At 34.7% G+C, this 17,724-nt stretch overlaps 1 protein-coding gene and 1 pseudogene across 5 annotated transcripts in view; both read left to right on the top strand.

Moving 5' to 3' along the window:
* USP15 (ubiquitin specific peptidase 15) overlaps positions 1-17,724 on the top strand; it is a 121,160-nt gene that overhangs the window by 46,892 nt on the left and 56,544 nt on the right. For all 5 annotated transcript variants that reach the window (XR_007129321.1, XM_047740452.1, XM_047740451.1 and 2 more), the window contains 2 exons: positions 2,047-2,192; positions 7,353-7,414. Coding sequence is in view for 4 of the 5 variants with exons in the window: in XM_047740452.1 (XP_047596408.1) it covers positions 2,047-2,192; positions 7,353-7,414 (208 nt within the window). In the remaining variant the exon portion in view is untranslated. The remainder of the gene's footprint in view (positions 1-2,046; positions 2,193-7,352; positions 7,415-17,724) is intronic.
* On the top strand, positions 9,655-11,710 carry LOC125106421 (T-complex protein 1 subunit zeta-like; annotated as a pseudogene).

Below are 17,724 nucleotides of genomic sequence, written 5' to 3'. Positions count from 1 at the left end.
GAAGTCTGTCCTTCCCCATCTGAGTATTCACCACTTGTATTCTTTCAATTGCTCGGGCTAAAAACCTTGGTATCATTCAGATTCTCTTTGTTTCTCACCCTGCATGTTATCTATCAGCATATCTTCTTAGCAGTTCTTCAGAATTTGTTCTCAGTCTGACCACTTAACATTGCTTCTCCCTTAGTTTTGATTGCTGCATAGTCTAGACTCCTACACTTGACATCTTGCAGTTTTCCCACTAGCAGCAGAAGTGAACTTCTACAGTGTCAGTTAGATCATGCCACTTCTTTGTTCAAAATTCAGTTGCTTCTCCTCTTACTCAGATAAAATAGAATACTTTAATAACTTACAAGATTCTAGACGAAAGTCTCGTTTCCACCTTGCTCATTTCACTCAGCCACGTTGGTGCACCATGCTATTCTAAGACATGCCAGATACATTCCCACCTCAGAGCCTTTTGCACTCCTTTCTTCTGCTTATAATATTTTTCCCCAGTATGAAGTATCTTATAAAACTCAATGAAGAGGAAATTCCTGTATGTATCTGTATGTATTGTATTATATATGTAAATATTTGTGTATATTAATAGACAAGATATTTTTCTGAAAGAAATAGCAAATGTAACAGTGGCTTTCTCTATAGACATTTTATTTGTATTTCCTGAATTTTGCAGTGAGCAGGAATTATTTATGCAATCAGGGAAAAGTACTTATTTTTATTAGACTAAAATGACCACCCTTCCTCAGCTTCTTCCTCTAGCCTCCTTCCTGCATAATATTCTGTTGCTTGATCTGTGTGCTGGTTATGTGGGTGTGTTCACTTTGGAAATTTATCATTATATACTAATGACCTATGCATTTTTCTGCATACATTTACACTTCAATAAGAAGAGCAAAAAAAAAATCAACCAAAATAGAAAGCAGTTAGTATATTTTATGTAATTATTTAAATATTCTGGCTAATTGCCTCTTGAGTTTTCAGATACACTGTAAGATCTCCTATTTATTTAATGCCTTAATCAAAATCTCCTTGACTATGACTATTATAGAACTTCAGCTACTAAGTAGAACATAAACAGTATTATCAGACTAAATTTAATGATACAGTGTTTAATGATGTAGGATTCTTCAGAGAAGAATACTAAACTAGGTTTAGTATTTTAATGTTTCTTTCCAAACTAACCAGGTATTCTAAAATGTAGAAGTATTTATATTTCTTTGTATGTTATTAGTTATTTTACTATTTTCTTGAGTCTAAGGTAGGCAAGTTATTGACCAGAATTCAGTAGGTTTAATAGTATTTTCTAATATCTCTTTCTCATGTTTAAAGATTTTAAAGATTCATGTAACTATGTGGCACTGAAATTTAATTGCATCTCTACTCTCAAATATGTGTGTATTCCTGTATCTTATTTTATAGCAAGTTAACCTGCTGCAGTTTAAAAAAAGGCTTTTTCCACTCACATAAATGACTTAGAAATAAGGAAAATACATGGTTTTCCTGTGAAACCAAATTTTTACCAATATAGACATCCCTTCAAAGAAGCACTTTCCTTTGTGTCCATATATTCTGTTTAATTTTAGTTAACTATTCAAACTGTAAATAATATTCAATTTAATATACATTATCCTAAAATTGGTTATATTACAGTTAAAAATAGTTTCTATCTATAGCATGTCTGACTCATACTTTTTCTAAATGCAGCATATCATCAGAAAATATATTGAATTTATAGTATGTAAAAAGTTAAAGGTCATCCTGTATAATATAAATTATACTATAGTATTACATGATTGAACTCTTCTCCCTTGCGAGATCTTAATTTCCCAAGTAGTTTTCTGTCAGAGTTATAATTACCATTTTGTTCCTAAAAGCATACTGGGTATCTTTATTGTTCTTTATATATGTCTTACATATTTGTTCATCTATTCTTGCTATTATATCAGTATTTTAAATTTAGGGCTTTTATGCTGGTGAGCACTTAGCTATGTATGGTATATTTTAAAATATTTATTATATTTATGTATCTTTCCTCCTTAAATCTAGATACAATTGAAAAGGAAATAAGAAAAATCTTCAATATTCCAGATGAAAAGGAGACCAGATTGTGGAACAAATACATGAGTAATACATTTGAACCACTGAATAAACCAGATAGCACCATTCAGGATGCTGGTTTATACCAAGGACAGGTATTGTTTAGCAATACTATTTATTTTAAGCATACTATACATGAAGCTTTTTGAAGTCCAAACTTTATGACTATCTTGACAATCTATAATGGGTTCTACTGTCTCTGACTTTGTCTTTTTTTTTTTTTTCCTTAAGATTTTATTTACTTGACAGAGAGAGTTACAGCAAGAGAGGGAACACAAGCAGGGGGAGTGGGAGAGAGAGGCGCAGGCTCCCCACTGAGTAAGGATCCTGAAGTGGGGCTCCATCCCAGGACCCTGGGATCATGACCTGAGCCTGAAGGCAAATGCTTAACTACTAAGCCACCCAGGCACCCTGGCTTTGTCTTCTTTCTAACTCATCTCTTCCCTGTTCTGCTGATCACTAGCAATAACTTGCTTTCCTCCTTGAGCTTGAGAATAACCTAATTTTTAAAAAAAAATTATTTTCCATCAGTTAAACAGCTAATATAATAAGATGGGTCAGCAAACTTTCTGTAAAGAATCAAATAGTATTTTTGGCTCTGTAGCCCATATGGTCTCTGTTACAACTACAATTCTTCCATTGTAGTAACACAAAAGTAGTCCCAGACGATATGTAAACAATAAGCTTCATTTACAAAAGCAGTCAGTGAGTTAAGTGAACTCTAGTTTGCCAGCGCTTGATAAGGTATCAACCCCAATTTGGTGTTTCTTTATAATATAATCCAAAGAAGTGAATGTGTTAAGAAATGAAGACATTTAGACATAATCAGCAAGTCCTACTGATTCCATCCTCTAAATATTTTTTTTAATTAATCTCTCTATTCCATTGTCAGCTCTTTCAGTAGTGTCTTAATGGGTCCCTCTGTGTCTAGTCTTCTGTTGTCCATCCTCAGTCTTCCATATTTCTATTAGAAACACTCTTTCTAAAATGTAAACTCGATGTTTCCTTATGATAAACCTTTCCTGGTTCCCTAACAATTGTAGAATAAAGTCTAGGCACCTTAATACAGCATGCAAATCAAGGTTTGACCCTTTGGCTAGTCTTCCAGCATCTTTAGATTATCCTTGCCTCATGAGTTATACTCTAACAATACCAACTGAACTGCTTGTAGTCCCTAAGCATACTATGCTATTCCAATTCCTGTGCTTCATCTGTGTTACTCCATCTGCCTGTTGTACCCTTCTTCCCAATGCCTGCATCAATCCAGCAAAAATCTTTTTTTTTTAGATTTTATTTATTTATTTGGACAGACAGAGATCACAAGTAGACAGAGAGGCAGGCAGAAGAGAGAGAGGAAGCAGGCTTCCTGCTGAGCAGAGAGCTCGATGCGGGACTCGATCCCAGAACCCTGAGATCATGACCTGAGCCGAAGGCAGAGGCTTAAACCCACTGAGCCACCCAGGCGCCCCGCAAAATCCTTTTAAACATCAAATATTCAAATTAACCATTCCATTCTATCATGTAGTCTAATCAGAACAGACTGTTCATTCTTCTGATTGCAGCTCAAATATCAATCTTCTCTTCAGCCTTTCCTGATCTGTTTTTCTCAATATCTCTTTGAAGTATAGGAGTTTTTCTACTTTGTGGAAAAAATTACTCCTTTCACTTCATATGATTATGCATATGTCGGTTGTGTCATTCATTATGTACTTTATGTGTTGAGCTTCTCCACTAGACTTTGAGTTCCTTATTTTAGTTGGACTTTGTGTCTATTTATTTTGTTTTTATTTTTAGTACTCGACACAGAACTGGTCCTCTGGTACACGGAGATTTTTATTTTGCTTGGTTTTATTAAAATAATTATTGACAAGAGCGCGCTAGGTAGCTTAATTAGTTAGGTATCTGACTTCAGCTCATGTCATGATCTCAGGGTCCTGGTATCCAGCCGTGCATCTGGCTCCCTGCTCAGTGGGGTGTCTGCTTGTCCTTCGTCTGTTCCTTCTCCTATCTCTTTCTTTCTCACTCTCTCTCTCTTTTTCATTCTCTCCCTCAAATAAAATATTTTAAAAAATTATTATTGACCCAGTATTATGATATAAAGTTAAAAAAAATTGAGAACTGAGGAAATTGATTTTTAGTAAATGCCTACCATATGTCATGTATTGTATTATGCTATAAAAACAGTGATTTTCAATGAATCGTGGAATACTACATCAAAAACTTAATGATGTACTGTATGGTGACTAACATAACATAATAAATAAAATTAAGACAGTGATTTTTGGACTTACTTCAGCTATTGTAGTCTTAAATGAAATCTTATAAAAAGTAATATGTATTATAATCAAAATTTGAGTTAACCTGATTAAACTGGAGGTAAGGAACTTGGAACTCTCATGGTTAGTCAACACTCCCCTCCTTAGCCAGCCAATTCCCTCTTTCACTTCTTAGTTACCATCTGTAGGTCTTGAGATAGTTCCAGGAGTACAATTTGGAATACATAGAACCATTTCTTTATAAAACTTTTCAGTGATTGAGCCTATGTAATGGTTTTTATTCTATCTGTCTTGTGCATTAGAAAGCTGAGGCTTAGAGAATTTAAGTAATTTGATGTTCTTGATAGGAATGCATTTATTGGGGCACCTGGGTGTCTCAGTCAATTAAGCTTCTGCCTTGGGCTCAGGTCATTGTCTCAGAGACCTGGGATAGAGCCCCGCTGAGCAGGGAGCCTGCTTCCTCCTCTCCGTCTGCCTGCCTCTCTGCCTTTTTGTGATCTCTCTTTCTCTCTCTGTCTCTGTGTCAAATAAATAAATAAAATCTTTTTAAAAAATGGAATGCATTTATCACATTGCAGGTAACAGTAAATTATTTTAATAAGAAGATTAAATTTCCTTGGGGCGCCTAGGTAGTTCAGTGGGTTAAGCCTCTGCCTTAGGCTCAGGTCATGATCTCAGGGTCTCAGGGTCCTGGGACCCAGCAAGCCTGCTTCTCCCTCTCTCTCTGCCTGCCTATCTACTTTTGATCTCTCTCTCTGTCAAATAAACAAATAATATCTTTTAAAAAGAGATTAAATTTCCTTACAAACGTTTGATCTTTTGAAATAAGAATGTTTCAAAGAACATACCTTAAATTTTCCAGATTTTGCAATTATTTTCTGACTGATGATAAATGAACTAAACATTATCCTAGACTTTTTTTTAGATGTATTTATTTATTTTAGAGGGGAAGGGGCAGAGGGAGAGAGAGAGAATCTCCAGCACACTCCCTTCTGAGCACAGAGCCACTGGGGCTTAATCTCAGAACCCTGAGATCATGACCTGAGCTGCAATCAAGAGTCAGTCACTTAACCAACTGAGCCACCCAGTTCCCTTGTCCTGGACTTTTTAAAATTTTTACTGAAATCGAAAGTAAAATGAAACATCAGAAAGTAAAACAAAGATAATTATTGAAGAGTTTCCCTCCCAAAATGGTGGTCTTTATCTCTTTCCCTTCCCTTCCAAAATTAAATTAAATTAAATTAAATTTCGAAATCTTTCTAAAAAATTCTCATCTTGAAAGTTTTAACCATGAGCAAAACTTTATTCAGAAAATGAGATATTTGAGCCTGGGTGGCTCAGTGGGTTAAGCCGCTGCCTTCAGCTCAGGTCGTGATCTCAGGGTCCTGGGATCGAGTCCCGAGTCGGGCTCTCTGCTCAGCAGGAAGCCTGCTTCCCTCCCTCTCTCTACCTGCCTCTCTGTCTACTTGTGGTATCTCTCTGTCAAATAAATAAATAAAATCTTTAAAAAAAAAAAGAAAATAAAAGAAGATATTTGAATAAAGGAGTAAATATTAACATTTCTGATGGCCTTCAACATTAATATCTGTGATTGTAAAAACATAACATTTTAATTGCACATACCATTAGGAATTAAATTGTTATGGTTCAACTTTATATATTTATATGATTCTTCAGTTTTAGGACCTTCCATTAAAAAGCAAACCATAAATAATGATACTAAATGCATAACTTTGAAATTTTTTTGTAACTAAAGTGTTTCATTTTATAACTGATTTGTCTTCTAAATGACTGTGAAGTTTATATATATGCACATATATATGTAGTATGAAGTTTATATATATATGTATATTCAAATTTGTATTTAAATGTACTTCAAGGCACATTTTCCCTATTATATATATGTAGTTCAGATGCAGATGTCTTAATAAGTTGCAGTAATGGAAAACTCTTCAGCAGTTAAAATCATTTACTAAATTCAGTTTTAATAATCTATAAAAATACATAAATATATGATTATATCAGAATGATATCAGAAAATTGAGGAGAATCACTAACTGTATGTGATAAGTAAGAAGAGGAATATGATCAGGGAGGGACCAGGGTAGTAAGTACACAGTTTTCTTATTTTTTATATGCTGTACACTTCATACATGTTCTTTGAATTTAGGAGATACTTATTTGTTTTTCCTTTTTTATTTAAATTCAGTTAATTGACATATAGTGTCAATTTGTTTGTCAGTTTGTTTCAGGGGTACAGGTCTTGTGATCCATTAGTCCTGTGTAATGCCCAGGGCTCATTACAACACATACCCTCCCCAATGTCCATCACCCAGTTACTCCATCCTGTCACCCCCTCCCCTCCAGCAACCCTCAGTTTGTTTCCTATAACTAAGAGTCTCTTATGATTTGTCTTCCTCTCTGATAACTTTAATATTTTAATTAGTATATTCTTTCAACAACCTGGTTCTGTGAATTTTTCTTTTGATTAGTTTGTTGTATGTGTTCTGGAAACAGGCTTATATTTTACATGAGTTAGGATCCAAGTGCCAATTTACAATGGCCTGAAATAGTCCACAAAAATATTTTACCAAGAGTATGTAGAATAGGTTACAAAATTGAAACTTTAAGAAAAAGAATAGAAAGTGAGTATCTAGGTAATAATACTTAGCTAAGATTATACATCAGTATTTTAACAGCTGTGACCATTTATTGGGCATCTGGGGTTTTTTGCATGGTGCTGTGTTACAGTCTGCAAGTGGAAAAGAAGTAGAAAACATACTTCCTAAACTCAAGGAATTTATATTCTATTTATATTGCCCAGCTTTGGAATCAAAATGCAAATACTCTTCACCTGTCTACTCTGTCCTTGAAATAATTCCAGATTTGCTCTAGTTTCTTAGTGTAGCCAGCTAATCTTAAAGCTGTTTTAACTTCGGAGTTAAGGAAAAACACTCTTCTGTTGTGTCATATTTACAGGTGTTAGTGATAGAACAGAAAAATGAAGATGGAACATGGCCAAGGGGTCCTTCTGCTCCTAAGTAAGTGCTCCCACTTTTTATGGCTGATTGCATGTTTTGAAGCCTTTAATTTCAGATAACAAAATCCAGAAAGATAGAAGATACCTAATTGTATGTTGCAAGTATATATCCTTGCTTTATATATTAATATTTTATTCTCAGTATAGAAGTTATCTAAATTTGCATTTAAATTAAAAGGCTTCCAATTCAAATCTCTCAGAATAAGGAACAGTGTACATATGTTGTAAATATGATGTTGCATTGTCTAATATGTCAAATCACTATTAAACATTTTATTTACTATTTTTCAAGCTTTTTGTGTTTTTTAAAGTATCTGTTAAAGAATACTCTATCAAAATGAATCTGATATGAAAGAAATATTTTTATTTATTTAAATGTTTTAGAATATAAAAGCACACGTAGATATAGAGGAGTATAAGAATTGCTTTTGATGGTAAATGAGGAATGAAAGAATTAGAAATCTTTCAGCTTTTTTTTTAATTTGGTAAGAACCATATTGAGATCTTGAGAGCTTGAGATCTACCCTCTTAAATTTTGAAGGGCACCATACAGTATTGTTAACTGTAGGCACATTGTTGTATAATAGATCTCTAGAATCTAACCAACTTATATATCTGAAACTTAATTCCTGTTGCTCAGTGATTTCGCATTTCTCCCTTCCCCTAGCCCCTGGCAGCCATCATTGTGGTCTCTGTTTCTATGACTGTTTGACTAGTTTAGATATCTCATATATCTAAATCATACAGTTTTTGTCTTTCTATGATTGGCTTATTTTACCTAATGTAATGTCCCCCAGGTTCATCCTTGTTATCACATATGGCAAGATCTCCTTCCTTAAAAAAGACTTAACATTCTTTAAAAAAAAATAAACTAGTCTGGATAATTCTTTGTTGCCTGTATATACATTTTCTTTATCCATTCATCCATCAGTAGACATTTAGATTATTTTCCTATCTTGGCTATTGTAAATTGTGCTGCAGTGAACATGGGCGTGTTGGTATCTCTTTGAGATGATTTCATTTCCTTTGGATATATACCCAGGAGTGAGATTTCTGGATTGTATGGTACTTCTATTTTTAATTTTTTGAGGAACCTTCAGACTGTTTTCCATAGCGGCCACCTCGTTATACATTTCTACCAACAGTGTACAAGTGTTCCAGTTTCTGCCCATCTTTGTGAGCTCTTGTTATCTTTGTTCTTCTGATAATAGCCAGCCTAACAGGTATGAGGTGATATCTCAATGTATATTGATTTGCATTTCTCCAGTGATACTGACGTTGAGCATCTGTACCTGTTGGACCATTGGTATGCCTTCTTTTTGTGAAATGTTTATTCAAGTCGTAAGGCCCACTATTTAATCTGGTTATTTGGGTTTTTTGCCACTGAATTGTAGGAATTCATTATATATTTTGGATATTAACGTCTTATCAAACACATAGTTTAAAGATTTAAAAATAAGACCTGAATCTGTAAAACTCCCAGAAGATGTCTTAGTGGAAAAGCATCATTGTATCTGTCCAGGCAATGATTTCTTGACTATGACACCAAGCATAACTAATGAAAGCAATAATAGACAATGGTACTACATCAAAAAAGTTTATTATGTACAGTAGGGGAAACAAACAGAGTGAAAACTGTATACAGAATGGGAGAAAATATTTTAATGTTCTTTGGAATTATCAGATCTACACTCCATTATCAAAAATACTGAGTGCTAGTTGTAGTTCAATTTCAGACTTTCAAACCTTTGAAAAGTAATATGGTGCGTATGCCACCTATTATTTTCATATACCTATGGATTTAGGGAGACTCTCTTAATCAAACACATTAATATTCAGCAAATATTCACCCTGAGTAGCATAAAGGACTATAAATAGTTTCATATCACTTTAGGCTAGATTGCCCTCAAGTGAATTATAAAATGATTTTTAAATTTTCAGAGTTTTTGGAATTTCAGATTTTCTGATAAGGGATTGTGAAGCTATATTTTGAAATCCTTAAAATAATGATTCTTGAATAAAAAATAACTTATTGATTGCTAACCTAGCAAATAAAAGAAAAATGATCCTTAAAAATGAAATCTGTGGGGGTGCCTCGGTGGCTCAGTGGGTTGAAGCCTCTGCCCTTGGCTCGGGTCATGATCTCAGGGTCCTGGGATCGAGCCCCGCATCGGGCTCTTTGCTCGGCGGGGAGCCTGCTTCTCCCTCTCTCTCTCTGCCTGCTGCTCTGCCTACTTGTGATCTGTGTCTGTCAGATAAATAAAATCTTAAAAAAAAAAAAGAAAGAAATGCGTGGCTGCGCTGAGCCAGCTTTGGGTGGCTCTGCACACCAGGTCTCCTCCTCTTCCTGTTCTTGTTAGCTATGGCGGCCATGAAGACCCTGAACCCCAAGGCCAAGGTGGCCCAAACCCAGGTAGCACTGGCCGTTAATCAGTGTGGCGCAGGAACTACAGGGCATCCTGAGGTCAAACTTGGGGCCTAAGAGCACTGTGAAGATAGATGCCTGTTTCTGGTACTGAAGACATCAAACTTACTGAAGATAGCAATGCGCTCTAACTGAAGATAGCATTGCGCTGCTCCATGAAATGCAAATTCAACACCCAGCAGCCTCCTTAATAGCAAAAGTGGCAACAGCCTAGGATGACATAACTGGTGATGATACCACTTCCAATGTCTTAATCACTGGAGACCTACTGAAACAGGCAGATCTCTACATTTGTGAAGATCTTCATCCCAGAATAACAGAAGGATTTGAAGCTGCAAAGGAAAAGGCAGTTCAGTTTTTGGAACAAGTCAAAATAAGCAAAGAGAAGGACAGAGAAACACAAATGTGACCATGGCCACACTTAAAATGTCTGCCTCCTAAAGCACATGCTGAACTTGCTGATGTCTTAACAGAGGCTGTAGTGAACTCTATTTTGGCCATTAAAAAACAAGGTGAACCTATTGACCTTTTCATGGTTGAGAACATGGAAATGAAACAAATCTGAAGCTGATACAAGCTTAATCAGAAGTCTTGTTTTGGACCTTGGGGTGTGCATCCTTATGTGAAAAAAACAAATAGAAGATGCGCACATCCTCACGTGCAGTGTGTCATTAGAATATGAAAAAACAAGTGAATTTTTTTTTTTACAAGAGTTCAGATGGAGAGAAACTTGTAAAAGGTGAAAGAAAATTCATTGAAGATAGAGTTTAAAAATAATAGAACTGAAAAAGTCTGTGTGATTCAAATAAAGCATTCAAAAGAGAGTTGACCCCTTTTTCTTAGATGCTCTTGTGTAGAGCTGAAAGGAGAGATGTGGAAAGGCTGACTCTTGCTTGTGGTGGAGTAGCTCTAAATTCTTTTGATGATCTAAATCCTGATTGTTTTGGACATGCAGGACTTGTCTGTGAGTATACATTGGCAGAAGAGAAATTCACCTTTATTAAATTTTATTGAATCAGTCCATCATATTATTGGTCAAAGGACCAAATAAACACACACTCACTCAAAGACTCAATAAGGATGGTTTGAGAGCTGTTAAAAATTCTATTGATGATGGCTGTGTAGTTCTAGGTGCTGGAGCAATGGAGGTGGCAATAACAGAAGCTTTGATTAAATATAAGCCCAGTATAAAGGGCAGGGCCCGACTTGGAGTTCAAGCGTTTGCTGATAAATTACTCATTATTCCCAAGGTTCTTGCTCAGAACTCTGGTTTTGACCTTCAGGAAACACTAAAATTCAAGCAGAACATTCAAAATCAGGTCAGCTTGTGCGTGTGAACTTGAACATGGTCAAGCCAATGGTAGCAGGCAACGTAGGCATATGGGATAACTGTTGTGTAAAGAATAGCTTTACACAGTCCTGCAGTATGATTGCCACCAACATTCTCCTGGTTGATGAGATCACGAGAGCTGGAATATCTTTGAAAATGTTGAATTGAAACTTCCCTTGTATCATCTGAATCATGAAGATTCTACAGAGTGATCCTAAGAATAGCTTTGGAATTTTTGTCCAAGCTTGCAGTGATTTTCAAAAGCATTTTCTTTTCCCATATGAAAAAAAGAGAGAACACTGACACCCATATTCTGACATTCTGAAATTATAATTACAGTATTTTTTAAAATTATACTGCAGTGTACACATTAAGTAACAGGATATTTTGCTTTAGCTTCAGTGTTATAAAAGTACCAAGTTAGTTAAGTATATGTTATCTACCTTGTTATAAAATGTTCCTTGAAATACAAAACAACAACAACAAACCTACAGTTCACCATTAATGAGTGGCTCTGTGTTTTTTTATCTTAGGTGAGGTTTTTTCATTTAAATTTTTTATGAGACTATTAAGTATATTAATTACATTTTATTATTACTCCACTTAGAATAAGGGTAGAACTTAGTTTAAGAAGATGTTGAAAGCACATGGTTAGAATCATGTAAATTTCTTGATTGATAAAGTTCTAGAAGTTAGAAATGTTTTCTTTGTGAATATTTTTGGTCTTTAAATCAGAACAACTGTTGTTTTTTCCTAGCTTATCTTTAGATTGTTACGTACTTGTTATAGCTTTAAATAATTTTGAAATTTCAAAATTGCTTGTGCCCTGAAAAGTACCTTGAGTTCTAAGGATTTACTTAAAGAACTGTAGCACTTGCTTCTATAAGAGAAAACACAGATTCTTACATAATACCTAACATCATACACATGGCAGTAAATGTTGGTGAATGAAAGTACTGCTAAAAATGTGCTGAAGTAGTTAAGAGCCCCAGTCTTCACTGAATCACCCAGAGTAATAGGAAACCCAAATTTCAAAGCATGAAAAGTTAAGTATCTACTTAATATAAAATATGCCCAAACCATGTAATAGAATGTCATAAATTGTCCAATGATAGCGTATTAGGATACAAAAAAAATTTTTAATTAGCACCAGTGTATGAAAAGACTCTCTGAAAACTTAGAGTAAAAGGAAATTCTCAATAAAGTCTGTATACCCAAAGTCTGTAGCAAATATTACACTGAGAAATTTTGAACACAAACTAAATAGGATTGGAAGTTAAAAAAAGAAAAAATACACTACTTGCATATAATACAGTCATCTGCTTACAATCCAAAACCCATCTAAAACTAAAACCAAGAAAATTCAACATTCTCTAAGACTAAATCTATAAAAATTAGGGGTGCCTGGGTGGCTTAGTTAGTTAAGCATCTGCCCTCAGCTCAGGTCATGATCCCAGGGTCCCAGGATCCAGCCCCATGTCTAGCTCCCTGTTCAGTGGGGAATCTGCTTCTCCCTATGCCCCTCCCTGACTCATGCATCCTCTCTCAAATAAATAAAATCTTTTAAAAATTTTTATATAAATTAATATGTTTTTATACCTAGAGGTCAGCAGCCTTTTTAATAAAGAACCAGGTAATATTTTCAGCTTGTGGGCCATGTGGTACCTGACTCAACTGTAACTCTACCAACATAGCTGCTTTCAGTCTATGACATTATGTCACCAAATGGGTGTGGCTGTGTTCCAGTAAAACTTTATATATAAAAAATGAGGCAAACTGGAATTAGCTTGTGAGCCATATTCTGACCCCTCCTATAGACCATTAATAACCTACTTAGAAATTAACCTGATTAGGAATGTATAAAACCGGCATGGGAAATAACTAACTTTATTAAAAGACAAAAGATTATCATGTACTATATGCCTTAACCTGGTGATGCCTATTTCTCTAAATCTAACATGTCACTGTCTCCTATTAAAAATTCTATCCTGGGGATGCCTGGGTGGCTCAGTCAGTTAAGCGGCTGCCTTCTGCTCAGGTCATGATCCCAGGATCTTGGGATCTGCCTGGATGGGGCTCACTGCTCAGCGGGGAGCCTGCTTCTCCCTCTCCCTCTGCTGTTCCCCCTGCTTGAACTCTGTCTCTGTCAAATAATTATAATCTTTAAAAAAAAAAAAATTCTATCTTGACTTTTTTTTTTTTTTTTTGAGAAACTTCACAAATTCATTCTAAAATTAACATTTACCAGTAAAGGTCCAGGATTAGCTAAGTCACTTTTAATAAAGAAGAGGAAGCAAGAACTGGACCTATTAGATAGTGAGGATTACTACAAAGTTATAATAATGAAATGGTATGATGCTAGCAAAAGAAAGACAAATACACTGGAATAAATTAATGAGCTCAAAAAATACCTCATGTATATATGAGAACTTGATTAAGTGGTACCACTAGGCAGTGAGAAACATTGCCTAAAGCAGATAGGTGTTAAATTTTATTAGGAGAACTAGCTATTTGTAGAAGAAAACAGAATCACCACCTTACATGTGATACACTCAAAAAAATGTAAAATTTTGGGGCGCCTGGGTGGCTCATTCTTTTTTTCTTTTTTTTTTTAAGATTATTTATTTATTTACTTATTTGACAGAGAGAGAGAGAGAGAGAGACCGTGATAGAGGAAACATAAGCAGAGGGAAAGGGAGAATCAGGCTTTCAGCGGAGCAGGGAGTCCAATGTGGGGCTCCATCCCAGGACCCTGGGATCATGACCTGAGCCAAAGGCAGATGCTTAATGACTGGGCCACCCACGTGCCCCTTGGGTGGCACATTCTGTTGAGCATCCACATCTTGGTTTCAGCTCAGGTCGTGACCTTAGAGGATCAGCCCTGCATTGGGCTGCTCACTCAGCAGGGACTCTGCTTAAGGATTCTTTACTTCTGCTCCTCCCCAGCTCATGTAGGACAGCTTGTACCCTCTCTCCAAAATAAATAAGTATATCTTTAAAAAAGAAAGAAAGAAACATAAAACTTTAAACCCCATAAGAAATTTCAGAGAACATCTTTATTTTAGGGACAGAGAACATAATGTGAAAATTAGTGGGTTTGATTACATCAAAATTAAGTATTTCTGTTACAGGAACCATACTTGAAGTGAATGGTCAGATGTCAGTTTTTTAGTATCTAAAACCTACATGACAATAATACCTATAATGTAGAAAGAACTTCTGTATATTAACAGAAAAACAAAGCAGAAATCTTTTTAAAAAAAAAATAAGTGAAAAGGGAGCACCTGGGTGACTCAGTCCATTGAGTCTGACTCCTGGTTTTGGCTCAGGTCATGATCTCAGAGTGGTGAGATTGAGCCCAGCATGGGGCTCCATTCTGGGCATGGATCCCTCTTAAAATTTTTTCTCTCCGTCTTCTCTGCCCCTCCATCCCAAAAAAGGAAAGAGAAAAATGAATAGTGGTATGCTGTAGAACACCAGTGCAGCAGGTAGAAGTAACAATGGTGAGATATTTGTAAATGGAAAAAGTTAAAATACATAGTTGAGGGAAAAGAAAAAAACAAAATGAGATTTTTAATTCAGTACTATTTAGGTAAATTTAAAACAGAACACATTACATGAAAATATATTTAAGAACATAAAGAAAACACAGTACAAGAAAATAGGAATACACATTAGAAAAGTTTAAGGAATTATCACTTATTTATATGTTTGTAAGTAAAGTAAGGATGCACATTCTTTTTTTCTGGATGAATGCCAGCTTAAAAAAGTAGAATTCTGTGTATTTATTGAAGTCACTTATAACCACTTGTAACTTAGACAAATTCAACGCCTGCAGAGGGCTTATAATCTTGGGCCCTCAAGAAGGAAATTTCAAGGTACTAATACATAGAACATTCTGTTTAATAAGCTCAAAATTGCTATTTTATCTGTCAGGATATAACCCCTGGTCCTCAACATAGTATAAAGGTGCTAGTTCTTTTTTTTTTTTTTTTTTTTTTTTTTTTAAGATGCTAGTTCTAATAAACATCACTAACCTGGGATTTGTCCAGTGCTTATATTGCTTACTACATAACAGTTCCTACATAGGGTATCAAAAGTTGAGGGAAAACATTACAAGTTGTAATATGGTGATAAAAGGAAGAATCACCTGTTGACTTTGTTAAAAATGGTTTCCTAGGCCCCATCACCAGAATTTCTGATTTGGTAGCACTGGGTGGAGTGGAGCTCTGGAATTAATGGTTCTAGTAAGTTCCCAGGTGATTCTAAAGCTTTTTTTTTTTTTTTTAAAGATTTTATTTATTTATTTGACAGAGAGAGATCACAAGTAGACAGAGAGGCAGGCAGAGAGAGAGAGGAGGAAGCAGGCCCCCTGCTGAGCAGAGAGCCCGATGCGGGACTCGATCCCAGGACCCTGAGATCATGACCTGAGCCGAAGGCAGCGGCTTAACCCACTGAGCCACCCAGGCGCCGCAATTCTAAAGCTTTTGATGTTAGGATCACATTCTGAGAAATTTTGTAGGTAATGTTTCTTAATATTTACTATGTGGACCACCGTAGTATGAACAGAATATAAAGATAAATCTTTATTTTGGGTCCAGGTGCATTTTTACGTGCTGCTTATGAACAAGAAAATATCAGTATGATAGGTATATGTTTCCTGAAACAGAGTAATGTCCTGGGCCCATTTTTATCAGAATGGAGACCATATATTCTTAGCTAAAGTTGAATTTTTGTGCTACTTGATTGAGAAGGAATGCTAAATATTAAATGTTAAGGGCAAAATATAATTTTGTTTGAAACATGTAATCCTGTAGTTATAAAAATGCACATATCTTGAAACAACCCTTAATCTGTATTAGAAATGTGAAGCTACCTAAAAAATACTCGAGAGTTTTCTTGTCTGGATTTTTCTGCTAGATACCAAGATGTGATTTGAAATTTATATCTTTATATTCATGTTATGTTTTTAAAATACTCAAGTGCTTAGTTTTTTCAGAACTTGCATTTCTTATCTAGTTTTTCTGATTTCTTGAACTCTCAAAACATAGTGTTTTGCAGTAATATCTTTAAAAAGTTTTATCCCAAGATTTTCTGTTCTGTTAAATTTGACCATTTATTTTCTAAAGATGTTGGCATCAGGTACATAGTGTGATTATTCAGTGGGAGATACATGGCTAGTTAAATCTTGTATTTCTAAAAAATTATTTTAATAATTGTAAAAGCACAGGGATTCCTAAAGAGAGGAGAAACCTAATCAGTAGATTATACCTCTTATTTTCCGGAGTTTGTTGAATGTTAACACTTTATTCCTTAGCCATAGCTTCTGAGACACAACTCTGTTAAATTTTGACTAAGTTGTACAATTAATTTTGTCCTCTATGGTTGTATTTAGGTATAGTTAAAGGATGGCTTTGATATTATTAATATTAAAGAAAAGATCTAAATTACTCTTGTAAGAATAGCACAAGAAATGGATTTAATTCAGATATTTTCATTAGTTCAAAAATACTGACAAAAGACATGTGATTATCTGGTGAATAAAAGTTAAAGGTCATTGATGATTGTGAAAAGGCAGTTTTCATGGGATAGAAAACATCCAGAGAAGAATCTAAAATTAACCACATAAGGCATGAGAGTCCAAAAATAATCAAATGGAAAACTAAGCTAGTAGTTCTTACTCATACATTGTCTTTTTGCCATCTGTGTCGTTCCGATTAACAAAATTCCAAATTGGTGACCAAAACACCAAGTATAAACTAAATCTGGTACCTTATTAGTTTTTATTATAGCATTGTGTCCCTGAGTGCTCTGCTTGGCAAGAGGGAGCACTTATAAATAAAACTATCGCATATTTCTTTTTGCTCAAGATAAATAATAAAAGCATGTAGGTGACTCTGCAGTATTCTGTTTTTGCTTTTTACAACACCTGTTTCAATTCTGTATTTGCTTAAATACATTCAGAAAAACCTAATGTATACTTTAGAATTTTCTTGAGTGATTAAACCCAGTTTGCATATGTAATTAGAAGGCTAACTGTATAAATTGATTCAGAAATGATGCATAGAGCTATTTGGTTGAAAATTCCTAAATTATATACTAGGAAACTCTTACTGAAGTAAAGTATTGGTTTCATTTTAATAAATTGTACTGAGTTTAAATTTAACAATTGTACAATTTAACAAATTGTACTGAGACTTTTTAAGTATTTATAGGCATAGTTTCTGCTTATTTGAAACAGTAGATTTGGTTATTGCAGGGTTTTTTGGGTACTAAACAAGCTATATTTATCATAGTTCACAGAAAATGTGGTATCAGTTTTAATCTTGTTCAAACATGAAGTTGAGGATTGAGTGATTTGAGTTTGTGGGAGTTGAGAGAGGGCTCATAAACCAGCTTATGATTCCTTGTAATTCATTTATATTCACATATTTTAAATTAATAATGTATCCTCAATTTAAAATGCAACCTTATGAACCATAAATCTAAGGTAATATTCCCCCAAATCTATAATTTGTTATAATTTTTAAGAACTTTATAAATTTTCTTTCCTACT

This window comes from Lutra lutra, chromosome 8 (assembly GCF_902655055.1).
Source record: "Lutra lutra chromosome 8, mLutLut1.2, whole genome shotgun sequence".
Taxonomy (NCBI): Eukaryota; Metazoa; Chordata; class Mammalia; order Carnivora; family Mustelidae; genus Lutra; species Lutra lutra.
Note: the sequence above shows the minus strand (reverse complement) of the source record. Positions and strands in the feature narration are given on the sequence as shown.